This window comes from Lingula anatina, chromosome 4 (genome assembly GCF_051362555.1).
Source record: "Lingula anatina isolate TDL-2025a chromosome 4, LinAna3.0, whole genome shotgun sequence".
Classification (NCBI taxonomy): Eukaryota; Metazoa; Brachiopoda; class Lingulata; order Lingulida; family Lingulidae; genus Lingula; species Lingula anatina.
Genome location: NC_141770.1, coordinates 401304 through 424025, shown reverse-complemented (window position 1 = coordinate 424025; position 22722 = coordinate 401304). Strand labels below are relative to the sequence as shown.

Genomic DNA, 22722 nt, shown 5'->3' with positions numbered 1-22722 from the left:
TTATGTACAGACACAGATGTGTCTGTACATATTGCCATCACCTGCGTCTGTCGTCGCCGATGGCGATGGCGATGCCGATGCCGATGCCGGCGCCGTGCACTTTCCTTGTAAACACGAAAAGTGGAGGGCAGTTTTACTTTTTGGCTTTATATTTACAGAGCTGATGAATATTCATAAAACGCAGGTCAAGTTCGAAAATCAGCATAATCGGGCCATTATTGTAGAAGTTATGCTGTTTTTTCACTTTTCAGCATATTTTTCACATTTCCTCAGATTCAATTCTTATAGGCATGTTAACAGTCTCATTATTAAACGAATAAGATACGTAAAAGTGTTTGTTTGACATTTCCTGCATCTTTACAACATTGTTAGTTGATTTTGTAAAAATGATGGTAAACTTGTTATTGTGTATTGTGTAATAAAGTTTCAAAAATGGAAATAAACTCATATCATTGCAGTTTGTCAGATACAATCATTCACTATTTTCAGAATCTCAGAATGGAAGAAATTGGACATTTAACACTGCTCTGTTGATATTTTTCCCATCTCATCAATTTTCTTAGTTGATCATATAAAAATGGCAGTAAACTGTTAATTTTGTTTTATGTTAAAAATTCTTAAAAATGGAAATAAACCCATTTCAGAACAGTGCTGTCTTGTTAGGATTGGCATGCAGTTCAAATTAGAATGCCAGCTCAATTGGGTTATCATTTATTATTGAATTTATGCAGTTTTGTGTGAAATTTTCATTTTTCTCATTCTGGCATTTTCAAAGTGTGAACTTGAACTCCCATTGGCCTGAAGCCTTATGCTTGTTACACATTTTACTTACGTCAGTATTACCTGTTGAGCATAATTAAAATTTGATGTTGAATTTGCAGTTGAGCATAATGTACTTTTGCATCAGAATTGACAGTAGCCTATTTTGTGCATTGTTATTGTCTGCTTTTTGTCTGTACATTTGACAGCTTTGCTGCCTTGTTTATCTGTTCAATTCACGGTGTTTAAATCTAATCAAATCAAAACAAATTAAAGCCCACATGACAATAAAAAAAATTTGTCAAATGTATATATTTTTTAATCAACCAATTAAAAAACCAAAAAAGGCACAAATAAATTGAATTATAATAATAATAATAATGATAACAAATAATGATAATAATAATAATGATGATGATGATAATAATAATAATAATAATAATAATAATAATAATAATAATAATAATAATAATAATAATAATAATAATACTAATAATAATAATAATGATGATGATGATAATAATAATAATAATAATAATAATAATAATATTCGAATATGCGTAAAGTAAATTTTAAAAAAGAAGCAAAGAAGTTGCACGTACAAATCTGCAGGAGACGCGTATTGCTGCTGTCTTGTGCAACAGCGCCTTCTAGTGTCGGTTTTGTAACGAAGCACGCATGCTCAGTAGCTCCAACATGGCGAGTACGGCGAGGGCATGATCGTGAAATATCTAATGTTTTGAGGATGGATTCCTCGTCACAGGTATGTCAGAACTCTGTGTCAACTTTTCCTGCACAATGCTATGCATGTGAACTGTTCGTTGAGAGGAAATCAAGGGGGTCAGGGAATGGGTACTCTTGTTAATGACTGGCACATCTGTTGCACGACATGATTATCCCAGAGAGGGAGAGAGAGAGAGAGAGAGGCGGAGAGGGAGACTCAGAGAGAGAGAGAGAGAGAGAGACGGAGGGGGAGACTCAGAGAGAGAGGGAGAGAGAGGGTAAAGGGGGAAAGAGAGTGAGAGGGAAACAGGGAGAGCAAGAGGGGGAAAGAAGGAGTGAGAAATATGGAGAGAGGCGAGGTAGAGAGAGAGAAGAGAGAGCGAGAACGAGAGAGAGAGAGGGGGAGAGAGAGAAAGAGAGAGTGGGGTGCAAGTCTGCATAGGCCTGAGTTGGCTGTTAATCTGTCTTAGTTGCACAAAATTATCTCAGCTGGATTGGTGCTGAGTTGAGGAGGGCCTCCAATATCCTTTCTTCTCAGTTGCATCAGCTTATATTTGATGTTGTCATTCAGCATCGTAACTGTGGAATTATTCTTCTTTTGCCACTAATGGAACATTTTATAGGTGATATCTGATGTGGACATACTGCTAAAAATTAGAATGTGACAGTGCATATTTGGCTTCTAGTATATTTACTTGAAAAGTTTGTCAGTAAAGAATATCAACATTGTCATTAAAGAGTAGATGTATGGCTGTGTTTTATAGCAAAAATGTAATTTTAAAATTTAAACATTTTTGTAGCTGTAATGATTTGTTGGGAGTTTATGCTGTTTTATGTACTGTTATACATATGTATGTAGGAAATATCATTTCTGGACCTTGGTAACCTTTCTCCTGATGAAGAAAGCCAGTTGATAGGAATCTTATATGAACCAAAGGACAATTATCCTATTGAGGTAAGAATTGTGTCAAGGTCACAGTACCGGAGAAGCATGGCCTGAGCATTTCTGCTCTTGAGTGACAAATCCAATGCTGGGGTAGCGCTAGCAATTTCTTTCACTTAGCCAAATCACCACTTTTTTGTCAATTTCTTATCCAAATGTTATAATATGACTAAAACAATCAAATCAAGCCCTTTTTCTTTTGCCAATTTTAGTCAGTTTTAGCATTTGGAAAATTGATGAGTGTTAGCGCTACCCCAGCAATGGTGCACATGCTTCCCTGACTTGTTTTAATGAAACGAAAATCATTTCATTTTGTAGACAGTTTATGATTTACTGGTGTTTAAGATATTTTAAATTTTGTTGAGTGGTTGTATCAAAAAACAGTTCTGGTGCCATTGAACTAAATGTTTGCATGATAACATATTCCTGAGGGAAAGTTTTAAGGATTACGCCTGATTTCAGGATTTTCAATCTTCATTTTGATCAGATTTTGATGTGGTCTAAATGCGATAAGAAATTGCAAGCTATATTTTCTGGATTTTCATTTTTTGCAACTTTTATCCATTAGAAGAATGTTATTATAACTATGAAACTTCAGAATTAAATTTTTTACAATCAGGATGTTTGCATTTAAGATGTGATGTATTGGAATCAAAGTCTTGATTTTTTTCTTTATTGGGCTGTTTCATTTAGATGATGTAAGAGTAATTATTCATTTCTTGTGATGAGTGAAATATTTTGATATTTACAGTTTCCATGGACTGAACCTAACTGTGGTGACCAAGGTGGTAAGTACACAGCTGCAGATTCCTTGGAAGCATTTTTTGGAAACGTTGATCCAAAATAGTGAAAAATGTCGCCCAATAATTTATTTATAAATAATGTGAAGTCTAATATTTTTATTTTATTAGTATATGTTACAATATATATTATATTTGTTTATATTATTATATAGTATAATTCTTTATCATTGGATTCAACTAAGATGAGGCAAGTATTCTATATTGGTTTTACTTGCAGGTCAAGGAGATGGGAGTCAGGGGGCAGAGAGGGGCCACGGCCCCGTCCAGTATCAAAATGACCACGGTCACTTTGCTGCTACCCTTGGGATTACATTTGGGGACGTAGGTGATGAACTGTTCACAGCGTCTGGCTACAGTCCCCTACCAGTACAGACAGACCAGTATTCCAGTGCCAATTTGTATACTAACCAGCGGGATGACAGCGTGCAATCGGATGACGGTGGAAAAGGGGGTGCCAAGGAGCGCAGAAATAAAAAGAAACGTCCGCCTGGATATTATGAACTCATTGACCAGAAACAGAAAGGGCAGCAGGTGGCAGGTGTGCCGGGAAGTCACACGGGACAAAACCCCACGGGACAACATGTGGACCATCTGGGACAAGTGGCGTCCCAGTTTGTTGGAATGCACAGAGAAGGCCAGTGCCCTCCTGGGCCTGTCTCTTTGGCCAAAACTAGTGGCTCCACCTACAGGTTGGGTAGTGGTGGGCAAACTGGTGCCTACATGGACACCAAACCACCAGGTGGTCAAGAAAATTATGGTGCCTACATGAATGTTGAACCCCCAGAGGTTGTAATGAGTGTAAAACACAGTGCACCCCATGTGGGCAGTGAACCCGGTAACAGCATTCAGAACTCTACATCTCACAGCAATGCAATGAAGACAAGTGTTCACAGTCCAAGTATTCCCCAACAGGGAAGTGATATGAATGAAGCTAGTCAAGCAATAGAGGGACAGCTGACACCAGGCCCTGGTCAGACTGTTACCTCACTATCCAGTGTATTAGATAGGAAAAATATGAGCAAAGACTCCGTGATCAATACAGATTCAAGAGGGTTAGAGAATAGGACAGGTAGTGAGGGAATTCACAGTGGGAAAGTTGTTGTGGAGGGGAACAATGTGAAACCCCATGTTGTGGATGAGGAAGGGAACTTCATGAATGAAAACCAGGAGATAAATGTTTCCAAAAGTAGTGATGGAACATGTGAGCCTCGCAGTGATGGCATTCTTAGTGACACGACAAACGTGAGCACAGATGACCACAAGTTAGACTCTAATGATGTAAATAACACACAGGCTTCCCAGGATGCTTCAGAAATTACCCAGAATGCAGCAGCTAGTCAAGATGGTCAGCCACCAGAGGGTGGGAACGGTGCGGCACAAAAGCCAACAAGTTGGGCATCCCTATTCCGCGGTGGCTCATCACAGCAGAGTGTGACTTATGTTGTAAACAGCGAGGAGCAGCAAGGAGAGAAAGCCAAGTCTCCGTCTCCAGCAAAACCAGAGGAGCCGCTGCCTGAGCCTGTCACTGTCAGTGCATCTGAGGATAAGAAAGCCAAGAAAGTGGGAGGTAAATGAGCTGCTGAGAGTGTCTGGTGTCTTAGTACCTAGAGAAAGATTTACAATAACTTGAAAAGATTTTAGACCCAGAGATTTGCAAAAAGAACATTTTTGAAATTAGCTGAATGGGTACAAGTATTGCTGAGGTTCTATTTGTTGTGAACTGTTTTTAATGTCTTGATCAGTTGACTGTAATTTTTAGTATTGTATTAAATAATAATATTTCTTATTATTTATTCTTTTATTACTGGCTGTTTGATTTTATCTCGTAGATATGTAAAAGGGGCCCCTTGCCTATTTTGACGGTAAAGTTGTAATAAAAAAAATCCCACCTTATAAAGAGCTGTAGAATGGATGTGAAGTTTGAAGTTTCAAAAAAATTAATGGTATTTCCTCTGTTTCAGAGTTGTTACTGGGCGCAGTGGTCAGTCACCGTCCAGCTCCGCTACAGCCACGAGGACTGGTCAACAGGGGCAACTGGTGTTATATTAATGCTGTATCCTTGGTGTGAGATGACCACTGCTTTGTGTGTGAGATGACCACTGCTTAATATGTGAGATGACCAGTGTTTTGTGTGGAAGATGACCAGTGTTTTGTGTGGAAGATGACCAGTATTTGGTGTATGAGATGACCAGTATTTGGTGTGGAAGATGACCAGTGTTTGGTGTGGGAGATGACCAGTGCTTTGTGTGGGAGATGACCAGTGTTTGGTGTGGAAGATGACCAGTATTTTGTGTGGGAGATGACCAGTATTTTGTGTGGGAGATGACCAGTGCTTTGTGTGGGAGATGACCAGTGCTTTGTGTGGAAGATGACCAGTGTTTGGTGTGGGAGATGACCAGTGTTTGGTGTGGGAGATGACCAGTATTTTGTGTGGAAGATGACCAGTGCTTTGTGTGGGAGATGACCAGTATTTTGTGTGGAAGATGACCAGTGCTTTGTGTGGGAGATGACCAGTATTTTGTGTGGAAGATGACCAGTGTTTGGTGTGGGAGATGACCAGTATTTGGTGTGGGAGATGACCAGTGTTTTGTGTGGGAGATGACCAGTGCTTTGTGTGGAAGATGACCAGTGTTTGTTGTGTGGAAGATGAACAGTGTTTGGTGTGGGAGATGACCAGTGCTTTGTGTGGGAGATGACCAGTGCTTTGTGTGGGAGATGACCAGTGTTTGGTGTGGAAGATGACCAGTGCTTTGTGTGGAAGATGACCAGTGTTTGTTGTGTGGAAGATGAACAGTGTTTGGTGTGGGAGATGACCAGTGTTTGGTGTGGGAGATGACCAGTGTTTTGTGTGGGAGATGACCAGTGCTTTGTGTGGAAGATGACCAGTGTTTGGTGTGGAAGATAACCAGTATTTTGTGTGGGAGATGACCAGTGTTTGGTGTGGGAGATGACCAGTGTTTTGTGTGGAAGATGACCAGTGCTTTGTGTGGGAGATGACCAGTGTTTGGTGTGGAAGATGACCAGTATTTTGTGTGGGAGATGACCAGTGTTTTGTGTGGGAGATGACCAGTATTTTGTGTGGGAGATGACCAGTGTTTGGTGTGGGAGATGACCAGTGCTTTGTGTGGGAGATGACCAGTGTTTTGTGTGGGAGATTTTATGCACGGAAAAGGCTAACTTTCTATTGAGTGACTTGAAATTTCAAGCAAAGTATAAATGAGTCCTTGACATCTTTTCCTCAGACTCTTCAAGCTTTGATGGCGTGTCCTCCATTTTATAATTTGCTCAAACAAATGCCTGCCTTTTTCTCAGCCAGGAACAGAGGCCCTAGCTCTACCCCAATACTGGACAGCTTGTAAGACTTCCTACTTAGTTCATAGATAATGCTGTGACAACAAAGAATGTCTCACAGTAGGAAATTAATTTTTGAAATATAGATGAACGGAAAACTTGACACCTTTCTTACCTGAGCACAGTATCAAAATAATATGTTATGGGTTAAATGATATCATTTGAAAGATAGCGTATTGTTTCTTTGTTTGAATACAAGATCAAATTATTGAAAAAGAAGAAAGAAATAACACCTGTTAAGAGTGTCAGAATTCAGAGAGCGTGGTGTATATTAAAAGAAATTGTTTTAAAGATAAAACTAGCTGTATTCTGTTGATGATGTCTTCTACTTCCAGTGTGGAGCTGGCCAATGAGTTTGTACCATATCAGTACCCTAAAGGTAAAGGTCATCTTACATTACACTGTTGTCTGTTCTTCTAATGGGGAAAACAGGGCTGCGATGGTTCAAAATTGATATTCTCTCTGACTTAAATGCATCCTTGAAAAGTAAAGCCAAAGTCAATTGTTTGTGGGTTAAACATATTATGGTGTAACTTTTCACAATAAAAGAGTAATAAAGAAAACCGAAACATAAAAAAATCTTTGACAGGGTGTAATTTATTCTTACTAACAGATACATTTCTGCACATAAATGTGTATGTATTCTTCAATATAGGCAGATTAATGTGTAACAAAAGAAAATGGGTACTAGTTGTGTAACTGAATTTTTTCCTCTAATTGTACCACCAGCGTAGGCGCTGGCGGTACACATGGTTTTAGTCCCGACCCGTATGTTCCGCCGGCTCCTGCGGCTCCTGCGGCTCCTGCGGCTCCGCCGCCAAGTCACCGTTACCGCTTCTCCTCCTAGACGGTAAGGGCCTCCATACCCATCTCTTGGATTTAGGTCACCTATAATCTCAACTCGTTCCACGTAAAATTTGGGCTTTGTCGGTATTGGGGTCTAGGTGTGGCACTCATTGCAATGCACCCTTGTCCAAAAATGGCAAAATTAAATGCTAATTATCTCCCCTACGGAAGGAATTATGGGAAAAATTTCTACAGACAGCTTTCCAAAAGTCATATGTGTAGATTTCAAATATGCCCTTGGATTTGACCTTTGACCTTTATTTCAAGGTCAAACGGGCCAAAATTTAAAAAAAAACAAAATTTTTGCTGAAAAAAAAATTATTTGCGGTCTTATTCAGACACCACAAAGACTTAACTAATAATATTAATGGAAAGTGTTACCCTTCGGGTCATCTTTCATCTCCGTGAATTTGGGGTCAATCGGTGCATTTTCACGGGAGTAGCGGCCATAAGATATCGAAACTGAAAACTGTCTCTAATTCGGGAACCGTTAATGCTAGACACCCATTCTTTTTTGCATTTTGTAGGGCATTTAAAGCCCAACACTGGAGGTGGTCTCCGTTTTTTTGTATTCCATACGGTTTTCGAGTTACGCTGTATCAAAAAGTACATATTGGTGGTGAAAGCTAAATGTGCAGTACGGTAATGGATAAAAAATTTTGAACTCCGGAAAAATAAAACATAAAGCTTGGCAAAGCAGACAACTTGTGGTCAAAAATGACATTATTTCATCAAATTTGAACATCTGGAACTTCAGAGCACCTCCCATTTCAAGAATTTTGACCAAAATGACCTTTTCTTTATTTTAATTAATTTTTTCTGTAGGAAATTTATGGCACATTATGATAACTCCAAAATTATAACATTTAGTCCCTTATATCTCCAAAACTGGCAGAGATAGGTCCATAGTTACTATTGAAGTTGAATAGGAAGTCATATACTGGCAATCTAAATGTGACCTTAAAATTGACCTTTGACCTACTTTTCACCATGAACTGAACTTTGCAAATTTTGCTTCCCTTTTATCTCCAAAACTGGCAGAGATAGGTCCATAGTCTCTATTGAACTTGAATAGGAAGTCATATACTGGCAATCTACATGTGACCTTAAAATTGACCTTTGACCTACTTTTCACCATGAACTGAACTTTGCAAATTTTGATTCTCTTTTATCTCCAAAACTGGCAGAGATAGGTCCATAGTTACTATTGAAGTTGAATAGGAAGTCATATACTGGCAATCTAAATGTGACCTTAAAATTGACCTTTGACCTACTTTTCACCAAGAACTGAACTTTGGAAATTTTGCTTCCCTTTTATCTCCAAAGTTACGCTGTATCAAAAAGTACATATTGGTGGTGAAAGCAAAATGTGCAGTACGGTAATGGATAATAAATTTTGAACTCCGGAAAAATAAAACATAAGGCTTGGCAAAGCAGACAACTTGTGGTCAAAAATGACATTATTTCATCAAATTTGAACATCTGGAACTTCAGAGCACCTCCCATTTCAAGAATTTTGACCAAAATGACCTTTATTTTAATTAATTTTTTCTATAGGAAATTTATGGCACATTATTGTAACTCCAAAATTATAACATTTAGTCCCTTATCTCTCCAAAACTGGCAGAGATAGGTCCATAGTTACTATTGAAGTTGAATGGGAAGTCATATACTGGCAATCTAAATGTGACCTTGAATTTGACCTTTGACCTACTTTTCATCATGAACTGAACTTTGCAAATTTTGCTTCCCTTTTATCTCCAAAACTGGCAGAGATAGGTCCATAGTCTCTATTGAACTTGAATAGGAAGTCATATACTGGCAATCTACATGTGACCTTAAAATTGACCTTTGACCTACTTTTCACCATGAACTGAACTTTGCAAATTTTGATTCCCTTTTATCTCCAAAACTGGCAGAGATAGGTCCATAGTTACTATTGAACTTGAATAGGAAGTCATATACTGGCAATCTTAAAGTGACCTTAAAATTGACCTTTGACCTACTTTTCACCATGAACTGAACTTTGCATATTTTGCTTCCCCTTTATCTCTAAAACTGGCAGAGATAGGTCCATAGTTACTATTGAACATGAATAGGAAGTCATATACTGGCAATCTAAGTGTGACCTTGAAATTGACCTTTGACCTACTTATTATCATGAACTGAACTCTGCTAATTTCTTTCTCTTTTAACTCCAAACCTGGCAGAGATAGGCCCATAGTTACTATTGAAGTTGAATAGGAAGTCATATACTGGCAATTTACTGTGACCTTGGAATTGACCTTTGACCTACCTTACGATGAACTTAACTTTGATCGTACCATTTTTAGTAATATATATATCTTTTGCATATTTTGAAAATTCTTGTTGATTGCATTTTTACAGCTTGTTAAGCACAAGACTGGTGGCTGTGTTCCTTATTTTGTATATGTGGGGGTCTATACGAATGCGTTTGCTCCAGCTGGTGGTACAATATTTGGAGGCGGTATCGCCTCTCTGATCCTCTAGTATTTCCAGGAAAGAAGAACAAAGGAGTTCAGGACATCAACCCTGGGAAGCCTTTTGAACCCGTCAACGTGTACAAGATGTTACAACTGATCAAATCCAATAACTTCATGGTAAGGATGTGTACAAATATTACAACTGATCAAATCCAATAACTTCATGGTAAGGATGTGTACAAATATTACAACTGATCAAATCCAATAACTTCATGGTAAGGATGAATGTAAAATGTGCAGAAGGTTACAGTGGCAAGCATTTGGTCTTCTTGCATGGTATCATGTTTTTATAGCAGCTTGATAGTTCAAAGGAAACCCCCTAAAATGACAATCAAATGTTCAGGCCAGTTTTTTTTTAGATAATCTTTCAAAAAATTTAGTTTATCCTTTTAAGCTTAGAATTCTCATTGTTACCTGCATAGACTAGATATAAGCTGAGCACGAAATATAAGTGCTCCATGTGAAGTATTTATGTAACATATAACAATTGTCTTCAAGTGAGCTGATGATTTCTTATAAATGCACTGTAATCTGTAGCACATTGAATAACAGCATTCACTTTGTATGATTTAAAAAACATAATATAACCCATAAAACTGATGAAATGTTTGTGTATTGTGCAGGATGTTTATGTTTTGGCTCATTGTAGTTTGGCTTCCCCTGTGGGTGTGTCCAGTGTGAAGGGTGCCTCCCAACAATTGGCCTGGTAACCTGAGGATTTGACCTGGTTCTGTTCAGACATATTAACACTGCGACATGGTTGTGTCTGTTATCTTTTCAGCATGGAAAACAAGAAGACGCGGAGGAGTTCTTGAGTTGTGTGTTAAATGGTCTACACGATGAGATGTTGGCAGCTATCAATGAAGTAGATGGAAGGAATATTGATGCAGATCCAGGTAATATGCTTGTGATTAAAAATCCTGATCACAATAACTACTGTATTTTCTATGTTGGTTGTGAATAGTCGAGTTCATATAAAACATAGATCCACTCTTCTCAGTTTGGCCTTTCTTCTGTGGTCAGATTGATAAACTGCAGAGTACTTACTAAATGTACTCCAGCTTAATGCCTCCCCTACCACTGGACAGAGCATGTGCCCAATCTGGGGGTGGGGGTGAGGGGGGGGTGGGGGTGAGGGGGGGGTGAGAGGTGTACACAGGGGTGCATAGACTGTTTACTAAGCTGACATAGCCTGGTTGTTCACAGAAGAACAGACAGAGCTGCTATTATTCTGGTTCAGATGAAGATTTCTATACAGACCAGTTTGATACATAGCAGACCTAACTGTGTACTAGAATTATGCCTATAGATGTCTAAATCTTTGTAAAAAGTTCAAGAACATGAAAGATATGAAAAGTTTGAGGAAATAGAGTTCCAGTGTAAAAGCTAATTCTATTTTTGCTGTTTTATCTTATATCAGCTTTATTGTGTTAACTTTTTTTTAACAGTAGTTGCTTCAGATGTTCACTCCACACTAAATATCTAACTGTTTGTGAAGATCAGTGATTTCACTTATATTATCACAAAAAAACTGTCATTTTTTGCAAGGGTGTAAAAAATGGGTAAATTTTCTCTTAACCTTCCCTGTAATTTTTGACCCTATTCAGAGAAGTCAATGAATGGAGATACGCAGGTGATGGACGGCGAGGCAGCAGAGGGAGAGGAGGAGGGGGAAGATGAGTGGGAACAAGTTGGGCGCAGAAACAAGAGTGTAGTCACACGAATGGTACGTGGTTCACCACTTTACTTTTACAATTATATTTAATTAAAAAGAAATAAATAACATTTCATGGAAAAAATAGAAAGAAAGAAAATTCCCTAATTCTTCAATTACATGTTTACTGAAGCAGTAGAGAGAATTGGAAACTCTCAAACTGTAGCACAGAAGATAAAAGATGAATGTGAAGAGAAATGTGAATTTTTTCATGTATTTTGGAAAAGTGAATTGCTTCACTTTGCTTTTGATTACTTAAAAGTTGAAAAAATATAAATTCATTTAAGTGAAGATGTTTGCTTTCCTTGTAGTCCAAGTTTGCCCACTCCCCCATAACGGAGATATTTGGAGGCTCCATCAGGTCTGCCCTGTACCAGCATGGATCTAAAGAATCCGCCACTCTGGAATCCTTTCTTACTCTCCAGCTAGATATACAGGTAAACTGGTGATGTCTTACCTCACTCTCCAGCTAGATATACATATATACATATATTTGCTGTCTCCTGGCATGCTACTTTGTATATGGAGCTCGTGGGCAGTGCCCTGTTGAGTATGGGTATTCACACGATTTGTTTACTTGTAGTATTCAGACAGGGTTTCATAAGTCTTCCATTGACAACCAAATAACAACCATATTCTTGTTGAAAATGTTGAGATTTTTTATGATCTTTGCCATGGTAGAAACTTAAATGATTATTATTAGAAAAACAACAGTAGGTATGTTGGATGAAACCCCTGAACACTGAAGTTTTTCCTGTCTTTGTCTTCCAGAATGAGAAGGTACAGAGTGTGAAAGAAGCCATAGCTTCACTGGCCACCAAGGAGTCATTGCAGGGGTTTACCTGCTCCAAAACCAAGATGGAGGTAAGGACTTCTGCATGCAAGTTACTCTTGGGTGCAAATGAAGATTTTGAAAATTTCTCGGGGCTGTGTAGGAGTTATGGGTAGCGACCAATTTAAATACAAATGGCAAAAACTTTTAATATATTATATATTGTGTTGTGAAGTCTACTGAACATGATTGGATTTTAGACTTTTGATATTAATTAAAAGCTGATCACTGAAATTTATCTTTAGCCAAAGTAATATTTTTCTGAGCTTTTTAAGTTAGTAGATTGTGTTTAGTGCTTGACAAATAACTCCCATTTTAATGTGTTACTTGTTAACATTGGTCACCCAGAGACAGGAAATACTTGATGTGGATCATTTTCTGACCAGTAATAAAGGTGTCTTAGCTCTATTGTCCCTGTTGTTGGCAGTGGTCCCATGATCTCTGACATTAATGACTTACCTGTGCCCCATACAGTGCAGCTGCCAGGTACAGTGTTTATACTTGGACAGCACGCGGGCTGCTATTAATATCTCTACAGGTAGTTCAATCTGCCAGAAGAACAATATGTGACTAGGGTAGGGTATATAAGAACTTTTTTTAGAAATCTCTTGGGGAAGAGGTGATTTTAGAGGCAAAGTGGGTCAATGGGTTCATTTCTGATGAGAAATTTGAGCTATGGGCATTTCTTTAGGTCCTTAATTTCACTATTTTTGGACACACATAAAAAGCTTGTGTACTACATATAGTAACTAAATGTATTTATATACCTGTTTTGAATAGGGTTAGGTTAAGTGTTTTCTATGGCAGAAAATGAGGTGACAACTAATTTTTTTTCCACAACAGCCATCTAAGTTGATAAATTAGTTTTCAAAATGGCAGGCAAAATGCACTAACAAGAGTTTCATCAATGGCAAATAAAGGGCCCATAGTTTGTTATATGACTTTTCTTATGTTTTTAGGGTTATAAAATGTATTTTCCTCATGTTAGCACTGCCATTGTTAACCTCAAGCAACCAAAGGGTAAATGTTTTTTTAATTATTTAAAAGAGACGGATGGAAAATTTTTGATCTGCGTGAAAGAAGCCGGGGAGCAATCACTATGTTCATGAACTGAGACCAGCAAAGAAGTTACCAAGGAAATATCCTATGTCTGGATGTCCAAGAATATCTTTCCTTTATTTGAAACATTCCCAACATAATATGCATCTTTTATAAACTTTTTGTCAGGTTTTGTTTGAACTCTTTCACTTTCGTATATGATCACTTTTACATCTTGCACTTCACAGACAGTTAATGCTTCATAAGTTCCCCAAATATATCATAATCCAACATTTGCACTTCTGTTGGCAATGTTCTTCTCAAAGATAGGAAAGATACTTAATTGGAGATTCTGGCACTGGAGATTTCCTTGCCAACTTCTTTGCTGGCCTCAGCTTATGACAGGGATTTCTTCCAGCTTCTTACTTGTAGAAAAAAGGTGTATCATCCATCCTGTGGTAATAATTTTAAGATATATTCACTTTTTTGGTAAGGATAGTTGATTTTTCATTATTATTCCCATCCAGCAGATGCTGGGAAATCTTATTCCTTAGTTTGATTGATCAAGATGACTGAGGTGGTGCATTGTCTCCATAATTGAAGATTCTGGCTCTTCAGTCTAGCTTGAGTGTTAACTGTCAGCTCACATATTACACACATTATAGTAAATTATATATAAAGCTTATCAGCAAATAAAAGGTCAAATATGTAATCATTATGTGATTTATTTCTTTATTTATTTTGTGAACAGCTTTATAAGCCTCATTTTAACACTTCGCAAGTGACTATGAAATAAAATTCTTATTCATTTTTTTTAAATTAAAATATTCTGACATGTATTTTTCTATCTGTTTTTGAACCTCCCAAGTTGCAAGGGTTCATGTTCATCAATATAAACTGTGTAGATAAGTTATATCAGGTACACTTGTCCTAAATGACAGTTTAGAAAGCGCCGTCATGCCATCTGATGTGATGACAGTTCTAATGAAATGCTCACAATGGCGTCTTACTGACAGCTGTCTTTGGCAGGCCGAGAAGTTTCTAAAGTTAATGGTCACAATTTGGCCGTTGGTCAAACTTAACTACGAAACTGAAATCTAGTGCCAATGTACGACAGTAGTGCTGTGTTGTATGCTTAAGTGATGGCTATTAATAGAACGTGCCAAAATTATACTTGTGAGTGAGGGACTGCATTTGCATGCACTTGCTTGTGTTCTAGGGGAGAGAGAAAGAGACAAGGTTTTTTTTTTTATTTAATGGGAGATTTTTTAGAATATACAGTAATTTACTACAGAGCATTGCAATGGAGAAAAATCAGTCTTAAGTTTTACGCTTACCTTACTTCACTACTTTTCCACATTAATGTTTTATTCAACCATCTGTACACCCCTCATGTATAATAAAGTAGTATTCTCTCACAAATTGTCCATCATTTAGATTCACAATGTAAGCAGTGACTTGTGTTAATGTCTCCACCTGTGACATCTCACAGCTGCAAGATGTCTTCTTAAACACAAACCCATTTAGTAAGAAAGCTTTAAGCTACTCCGATGTAGTAATCAACGGAAAACCCTGTAGAAAAAAGTTAATGATCCAGCAATAAAACTGCAGAGCCAGAAGAAATGACATGGTGAGGAAGTTGTCATCACAAACTGTATATTTACAGCCTCATTATGCAGTGAGTTGTGTTACGTACATAGCTGTGTGAATAAGTAGTGTGAATTATTAGTAGTAACTTATATCTCTTGGAGACAGGATGGACAGGCTGTAAAGGAGTTTTTAATTCTTGCCCAAAGGCCACTTATATTAGCATTGGAAAGAAAGTTGGAAAGCTGTGATAAAAAATCCAGGTTACTAATTTACCTTTAATCTCTGTGCTCTAGCAATTGTGTTTTTTTTTTTTTTCAAGGCATGGTTTTAAAGTGCAGTTTTGAAAATGAACATTTTTCTGTGTTTCTGTTCTGTAATACTTCAAAACTGGTATGGTAATTATTTAGAAAACATAGTGAATTCATGAATCTGTAGGGTCAGTGTCATAAAAAACTGAAAATGCTGGTGATATTTTCTTTTTCTTTTTCAAAATTTCAGATATCCCTGCATTTCATCCACACATGATCTGAATATCTTTTCCCTGTTATTTTCCAGGTGGAGGCCAGTCGTCGGACCACACTGGAAGAGCTTCCCCCTGTGCTGGTCCTGCACCTCAAATGTTTTGTTTACGACAAAAATGGAGGCTCCCAGAAAGTTGTCAAACATGTGGAATATGGAGTGGATCTGGAAGTTAGCAGAGGTGGGTTTGAGGCTATTTTCAAGGGGGCTTGAGGCTATGTTCAACAAGATAGGCGGCTATGTTCAGAGGTGGGGAGGGGGGCATGTTCAGGGGGATTCGAGGCTATGTTCAACAAGATACGAGGCTATGTTCAGAGGTGGGGTGGGGGGGCATGTTCAGGGGGATTCGAGGCTATGTTCAACAAGATACGAGGCTATGTTCAGAGGTGGGGAGGGGGGCATGTTCAGGGGGATTCGAGGCTATGTTCAACAAGATACGAGGCTATGTTCAGAGGTGGGGAGGGGGACATGTTCAGGGGGATTCGAGGCTATGTTCAACAAGATACGAGGCTATGTTCAGAGGTGGGGACGGGGACATGTTCAGGGGGATTCGAGGCTATGTTCAGGGGGGTTGGAGGTATTTGTTTGATTTATAAAGGTGGCATTTATATTTATCTAATATGAGGCATTTTGTGTGAGATATCAAGTGCATGTTTCTTTGGCTTCGTTCACATGCAATGTCTATTTTCTAAATTCTATTTTCTATTGGCGGTATGTCTTATGATCACGGTCTGTGCCCTGAATATCCCGCGGCGTAATTACTGGCAGCGCGAGCCAGTTACTATAAGCTACTATAAGTAACTGGCTCGCGCTGCCAGTAATTACGCGGCGGGATATTCAGGGCACAGACCGTGATCATAAGATAGCGCGAATAGAAAATAGAATTTAGAAAATAGACATTGCATGTGAACGAAGCCTTTGTGCACACAAAGGATTAATTTTTGTTACTCTTGAATCTGGTTGATAGAATTACATACTAAAAATGGCCCAGAAAAGATATTAATTTGTTATAATTTTTAAATTGCGGTGATAATACCTATGGTGATTAAAGAATTATAAGGATAATTTAAATCCTTCATATTCATCTTTTGGGGAAACAGGATGATATGAGTTATATGTAAGCAGTGAGTTTGTAAACACAAGAAGTATAAAAAGTGACCCATGAGCTGAGGTCAGTATGGTGTAGTGGTCAGGCTTGGAGGGACTTCTTCAAGGACAACACTGACCTGTGGCAAATAGTCATAATTTTTAATACTTGTTAATTAAGTGCATACAGAGTGGGGTAAGAAATGAGGTGTCGGGTGGTTTGTGTGGGTTTAATGACCAGAGTGAAATCAGAGGGGGGAGGGGGGGACGGCAGGTTGGTGATCAGGAAGAATGTGTGTGGGTACTTGATATAGCAGGTGTAGAATTTTTTTATAAATGAAATGTTATAGCCATGGTGGACAAATAATTTGAAATGTTTTAAAACATGGTTTGTACTGCCACCACCACCCATAAATATGTTGAGGAAAATGAAGTAAACAATGAAAAAACTTTAAATTCGATTTTAATTAAGTAAATTTAATGTTACTTGGCATGAAAAAAGAAACTTTTAATAAATTTTTAAAGGTTGTCAAAATTATTATTAAAATAAACTTTATGTATAAAATTGTGTTCTTTCCAGACCTGCTGTCCCCCAATGTGAGGTCCAAGCTGCCCACAGGACAGAGGACGTACAAGCTGTTTGCTGGTCAGTACGGGCTATTTTCTGGGGAAATATGACCTTATTTGTGTAAAATTTTAAGAACTGACACAGAAAATCCCGAACCTATCTGTCAGAATTAGTATTATGTCTTGGGCAGTTTTTGTAAAGATGATGGTTTGATCATACGGCATTTTGAGGGTTATATTTCACTTTTATTTTTTTTCACCAAAGTCTTGTGGCCTACAGTGTTCACTTTAGTCTTCATGTGACATATGTCATTTACTGTGTTTCGTGATGTTTTTCTGCATTGAGGAAGGATGCTGTGATGTCAGCTGTATCTGAAGTTAGGATGTCAGATGTCACAGTTAGAGTTAATGCTCTGTTAATTACCCAAGGTCACAGGTCACTGGGCACTTGGTGACAAACACTAGACCTATATGAACCTCAGTGACACTGGCCTGTGTGGAATTTTGGGAAAATGAAACCATGATATTAGGTCATTTTGTTACCAGTGCCACCAGATTTTTCACTTAAAAGAATATGGATTTTATAATTTTATCCTTGGTGAAAACTAACACGTCTGGTGCTATTTTTGCAGGAAAATGTAAAGTTTGCACATAAACAAAAGTGCAGATATTTCTTTCATTATTTATGTACATATTTACATGTTGTTAATTTCAGTTGTGTACCATCACGGTAAGAACGCCACTGGCGGTCACTATACCACAGACATCTACCACAACGGTATCAACGGCTGGATGCGCATTGATGACAGCACCGTTAAAGTCGTGACTGTCCCGCAGTTAATGAAATATTCCCCGCCTAGAGTGCCATATCTTCTCTACTACAGAAGATGCGATTTGATTTAAGTCCAGTGATATCACAGACCAGGTGGTCCTATGAGTTATCAGTGACATAACATTTTCATCAAAGCCTTGGTGTTAGTGTTAAGGTTTTGTAAAAAGATTAAGTTATGTAAATAGGTCAAATTTTGATAAAACTTGTTTAGTTGGTAATTTTTTCTCACAGGCCATATCAAAATGTGAGTTATTGTTGATTTGGTTCAGTCACATTGAGTAATCATACACATATACATTGATAAGTATCAGATTGCTTGTAGTTAGCTTTTATGACTGTTCTCATTAAGATGGGGTAAATAGTGTGAATCTGTCTTAAGTGCTGGTCTTGTAATTAACTTGAACTGGTCTGCCTTAGGTTGAAAGTCCATGTTCAGTGACACTTACTTTAGATTGTGAATTTGTTGGGATTTATGATTTTTGAAAATAATGTTTCTGATTACAAAAATTATATTTTGTCATTTTGAACATATTTTGGTCACTGCAGTATGCTGCTGCTATAACTGTACATACTTGACATGGTAGAAGCAGCTAATAAAACATTTTTTATGTTCAATGATGCTGTAATATATATCACATGGAACTGAACTTGCACAAGGAAGCGTCTGGAGTTTTATACCCAGTGTTTAAATGATGACTGTCCTGGGTGCAGCTCTTGCTGAAAAGGAGGTCAGAAAAGGAGGCCAAAACTGAGGCACGGTGTTAATTGCATAGAAGTTTCACTGGTACATGGGAGGCTTTAGTATTAGTTCTAGTTGCTAAGTTCTAGCTTAGTTTTAGAAAAAAAGGTCCTCTCTTTAGGTAGGTGTTAAAGTTACACCTGACCTGTCATAGAAATGAAAGTTGATAGAGTACAATCACTTTATTTATGTCTAGGGCATAGAAAAGTAGAAATGTGGAAATCGTGAGAGGCCTGTCAGCGCCAAGCCAAGGGTGATATTGCAATAAACAACTTGTGTTATTAAAAGTGTATAAATGTAAATAGGTCTTTGTCTTTTATGACAGTTACTATGAGAGACTGGAGTCCTCATTTGATAACTGCTACTGTTGGAGACAAGAAATGCAATTTAAAAAGGTTTCACTTCATTTAGAGGAAGACTGTAATAATTGTTGTTGATAATGATAGGATTAGATTAAATTGGAGTCCAAGAGAAAGGCATATGTGCGTAAAAGGATGAAGTTTGTAACTTAAAGGTTATTAGGGAGTAAAAGATGTATGCACCAAGTTGTCAAATTTCTGGATAATAGTTTGATTTGATATTAAAAAGCTTGACATATCTACACACATATGTACTAGGAGAATTTGTGGTTGTGTTCAACAGAGAGGAAAGTGTTGAGCAAATTTGAACATTTTCAGTCCAAACTCATTAAGTAAAGAGAACTGGAAACAGTCATCAAGGTGCCAGGACAGTGTATATTTATGGCACTAATAACCCCATTTTTACAAGTGGTCTACTAGTATACATCACAGTGTCAAAGATTGATTTTATTTTGGATTAGATTTCAAAAACTCAACCAAGCTTATAATCACAATATAGAAATGCAGTTGTTTACATATGCTGGATACGCTGGAGAGCTTAACGCAATAAGACTTTGTTCAGAGCTGGCAAAGCCATGCTGTAAAAAATTCATTAATTAATCTTTGTTATTGATCTGCTAGTATTTTTTATGAGTGCAGCATTGCATGATGGTATATGCAGTGTGCTGAAGTGGAAAACTTTAGTTTGGACATGAAAAAAGTTGGTTTGTTATAAATTCATTGCAAGGCTGCAGATAGGTGGCATACTAACAGAAGTGTACAAGACAAAACAGTTCCAAAGTTAGAATGTACAAATTGACAACTGAACCGATTCACAGGGCATTTCATTGTCTGACATTAGTAGGGTTCTCTGTGTAATCTTGGTCACTTGGCAGTGTGTTTTGGAGTCCAAACTAGACTTAGTCTGAACGGCCACTGTGTTGTCAAGTAAGGGACACCTGCTGTGGACATTGTATGAGCAGTGCACTCTTTTTTTTAACTACCAAGGCAATGTGATTGTGATTTAGATAACATATATATGCTTATTAATATGCATCTTAAGGATCTGGCCAAGTCATGATTCAATTATTAGTATTATTATTTTGATCCATTAGTAGGTCTCTTGGTTAGACTTAGTGAGATCATAGCAGCAGGCACAGTGGTAGAGGCAGTTCACAGGCTATAGCTATCTCATTCATTCAAGTAGGTAATTTTCCAGCCTCCCTGATATTTGGTGGTAATTCCCTGACCTACACGTGGTGGTTTGATAGTGGAACTTTGATGTTCTCAAAAAGTTGGAACTTCTTGATGTTACAGTACTGTAATTGATATCCCTCCCTTAACTCTCATCCCAATTTACATCTATGCAGAGGTTGTGCGTCCCAAGCAATGTTAAACTGGAGGGTAAGCACTGGTTGTAGTCTATATAAAAGGACCAGGGACAGTTCAGACACGGCCTAACTTGAAACCGGAAGTAGTACATCGGGGGAGATTTATTATTATTTATTTAGGGAGGGAGAGATCCAACAGATTTATTAAGAGCACTTCTATAATGAGACTAACGTGGCTTGGTGATTTTTCCGCCAGTGGAATTCTTATCAAGGGAATCTGTTTATTTAGTGTTATTCTGTAAAAGTGATAGACAGTTTCAAGCATTCGGTGACTGTGGGGAAATACTTGTATAAATGCAGTGATCTAACAAGGGGTTTCATGACCGTTTTAAGTCGATGGAGAAGGGGGGGGGGGTACACGAATATCTTATAACCAATACTTGTAAAATATGCGAAGGTGGAAACGAATATTACAATAATGTAAATTGATGAAGCGTAAAATGGCCTTACGAAGTTTTAAGGCACAAAATTCGTAAATCAGCGGTCAGCAACGGAATAAACTCGGATCTTTTGTGCGATTACCTATAGACATTACGCATTCTTGAAAGGAGTGGATTTAACAAGAAAGTTGTTATATATAAGTAGAGATATATATTGTTTAACTGAAGAATTGTGAACTTGTAAATTGAAACTGCCGGGCATAAATGAATATGGCCAGGCTTAAATGAGCAGCAAGGGCACTTAAACGCCATTTATACACGCATAAATCTATATAACTGAGCGCCTGCTGTATGTTACCCAGCACACGTTGAAAATAAATTGTGCTACATATGTATTTGTGTATGTGTTATTATTATAAACAAGTTGGGCACGGATATACCCAAGACCCCATTTCCAGAGATTAGATCGACCTAACTCCCTGGGGGTTCACGCTAAATAGCTGTCAGCCGAGCGGACACGAAAGTTAATTACCCACTTACAGCTTGTAGTAGGCGGGACGGACATTTAAGCCGGGTTATCTGACAGTAATCTAGTGAGACTCTCCGCGGGGATAGATCGATCTAAAAGCTCTGGGAATACAGCCCAAGTCTAATCACCTGGATTGTGCACATAATGTTATTTTTAAAATCTACAGTACGGTAATGACACAGACCTTTTTAATAGAGGAAAGCGGCAAATTTTACAGATACTGCGTGTTTAAGTCGTAAATTCTTGAAATGAGAACATGTCTATTGAGCTGTAGCAACCAACTGAAAAGCACGTTTCCTTCTATTTCTATTCTTCACGGCGAAAGCGCCACAAGTGCAACAGAAGAATTTTTTAATGATTCCAAAATCATTTAATATCTGAAAGCTTGGTAATTTTATCTCCAGAAAGAGATGGTGTCTTTAGCGTATTATGAAGTTTATGGCCTAAATATAGTTTTTGGAAGTTTTTTTAAGGAAGTTTATGGCCTAAATATAGTTTTTGGAAGTTTTTTTAAGGAAGTTTATGGCCTAAATGTAAAGCATTTTCACCATCAGGTAGTCGTAACAAAAGGGGGACGTGTGCCAAATTTTACTTGTGTACAGTTCAATGTACTGAAGACTGCGCCTCTCCGCGGTTTACTCACTTTCCAAATAAAACTTGGTGTCGTGGAACTCCAAGGTACCCTCTCTACGCCGCCTCTGTATTCAGCGGTGCCTGGAACACAGCGGGGATTCTTGGCGCCAACACCACCCCACGCCCCTTGATTCTCCAATACTTGTGGTTTTAATCACTTTCTATTATAAACTTATTGTCACTTCGGGTTGGGGGCGCAATTGTATTTTAATCTAACTGCTTAGAGACATGGCCACCGTGCCAAATCAATTAAGTACTTTAAATATCTCTGTCCTATCCCTCACGTGCCCCTGGCTACAAGGATCTTTATTTCTAAAAAAATGTTTTTCTTACGTACATAGCATAAGATTCGAACTCCATGGAGAAAAAAACTAGCGTTCCTTACGAAGCCGTCAGATAATATTCTAAATATAATTTATCATATCATTTCAGATAATCAGTCTTAGTTTTCAAAATGTGTCGACACAGAGGCTTGTGATGAAGATTTATTTAAAGGCTTTGAAAGTTGAATACCAACATAAAAATATCCCATAATACTAACTTGTCTTAGTGCTCATAGTTAATTGGTCAAAATGTGCCGGACAGGTACAAAGAAAATATAAAGA

The 22722-nt window shown here is 37.9% G+C and overlaps 1 protein-coding gene across 2 annotated transcripts; it reads left to right on the top strand.

The window, feature by feature from the left end:
* Positions 1-1406: 1406 nt before the first annotated feature.
* LOC106173194 (ubiquitin carboxyl-terminal hydrolase 10) lies at positions 1407-21346 on the top strand. Of its 2 annotated transcripts, none has more exons than XM_013554235.2 (15): positions 1407-1522; positions 2342-2437; positions 3177-3213; positions 3446-4795; positions 5190-5281; positions 6471-6583; positions 6915-6958; positions 9946-10046; positions 10711-10825; positions 11537-11655; positions 11955-12080; positions 12415-12507; positions 15659-15803; positions 17289-17354; positions 17991-21346. In XM_013554235.2, the coding sequence occupies exons 1-15, from the start codon at positions 1505-1507 to the stop codon at positions 18176-18178; spliced, it is 2703 nt and encodes a 900-aa protein (XP_013409689.2). In that variant the 5' UTR covers positions 1407-1504; the 3' UTR covers positions 18179-21346. The 2 variants fall into 2 exon arrangements, with proteins under 2 accessions (XP_013409689.2, XP_013409690.2); XM_013554236.2 differs by lacking the exon at positions 1407-1522 and adding an exon at positions 1829-2101.
* Positions 21347-22722: the final 1376 nt, after the last annotated feature.

What these genes read in the sequence shown, in the direction of transcription:
- LOC106173194 (XM_013554235.2), top strand. An exon ending in ACCCCAATACTGGACAGCTT is followed by an intron (nt 6,584 to 6,914) that starts GTAAGACTTCCT and finishes TTCTACTTCCAG; the next exon opens with TGTGGAGCTGGCCAATGAGT. An exon ending in GACGTACAAGCTGTTTGCTG is followed by an intron (nt 17,355 to 17,990) that starts GTCAGTACGGGC and finishes TGTTAATTTCAG; the next exon opens with TTGTGTACCATCACGGTAAG.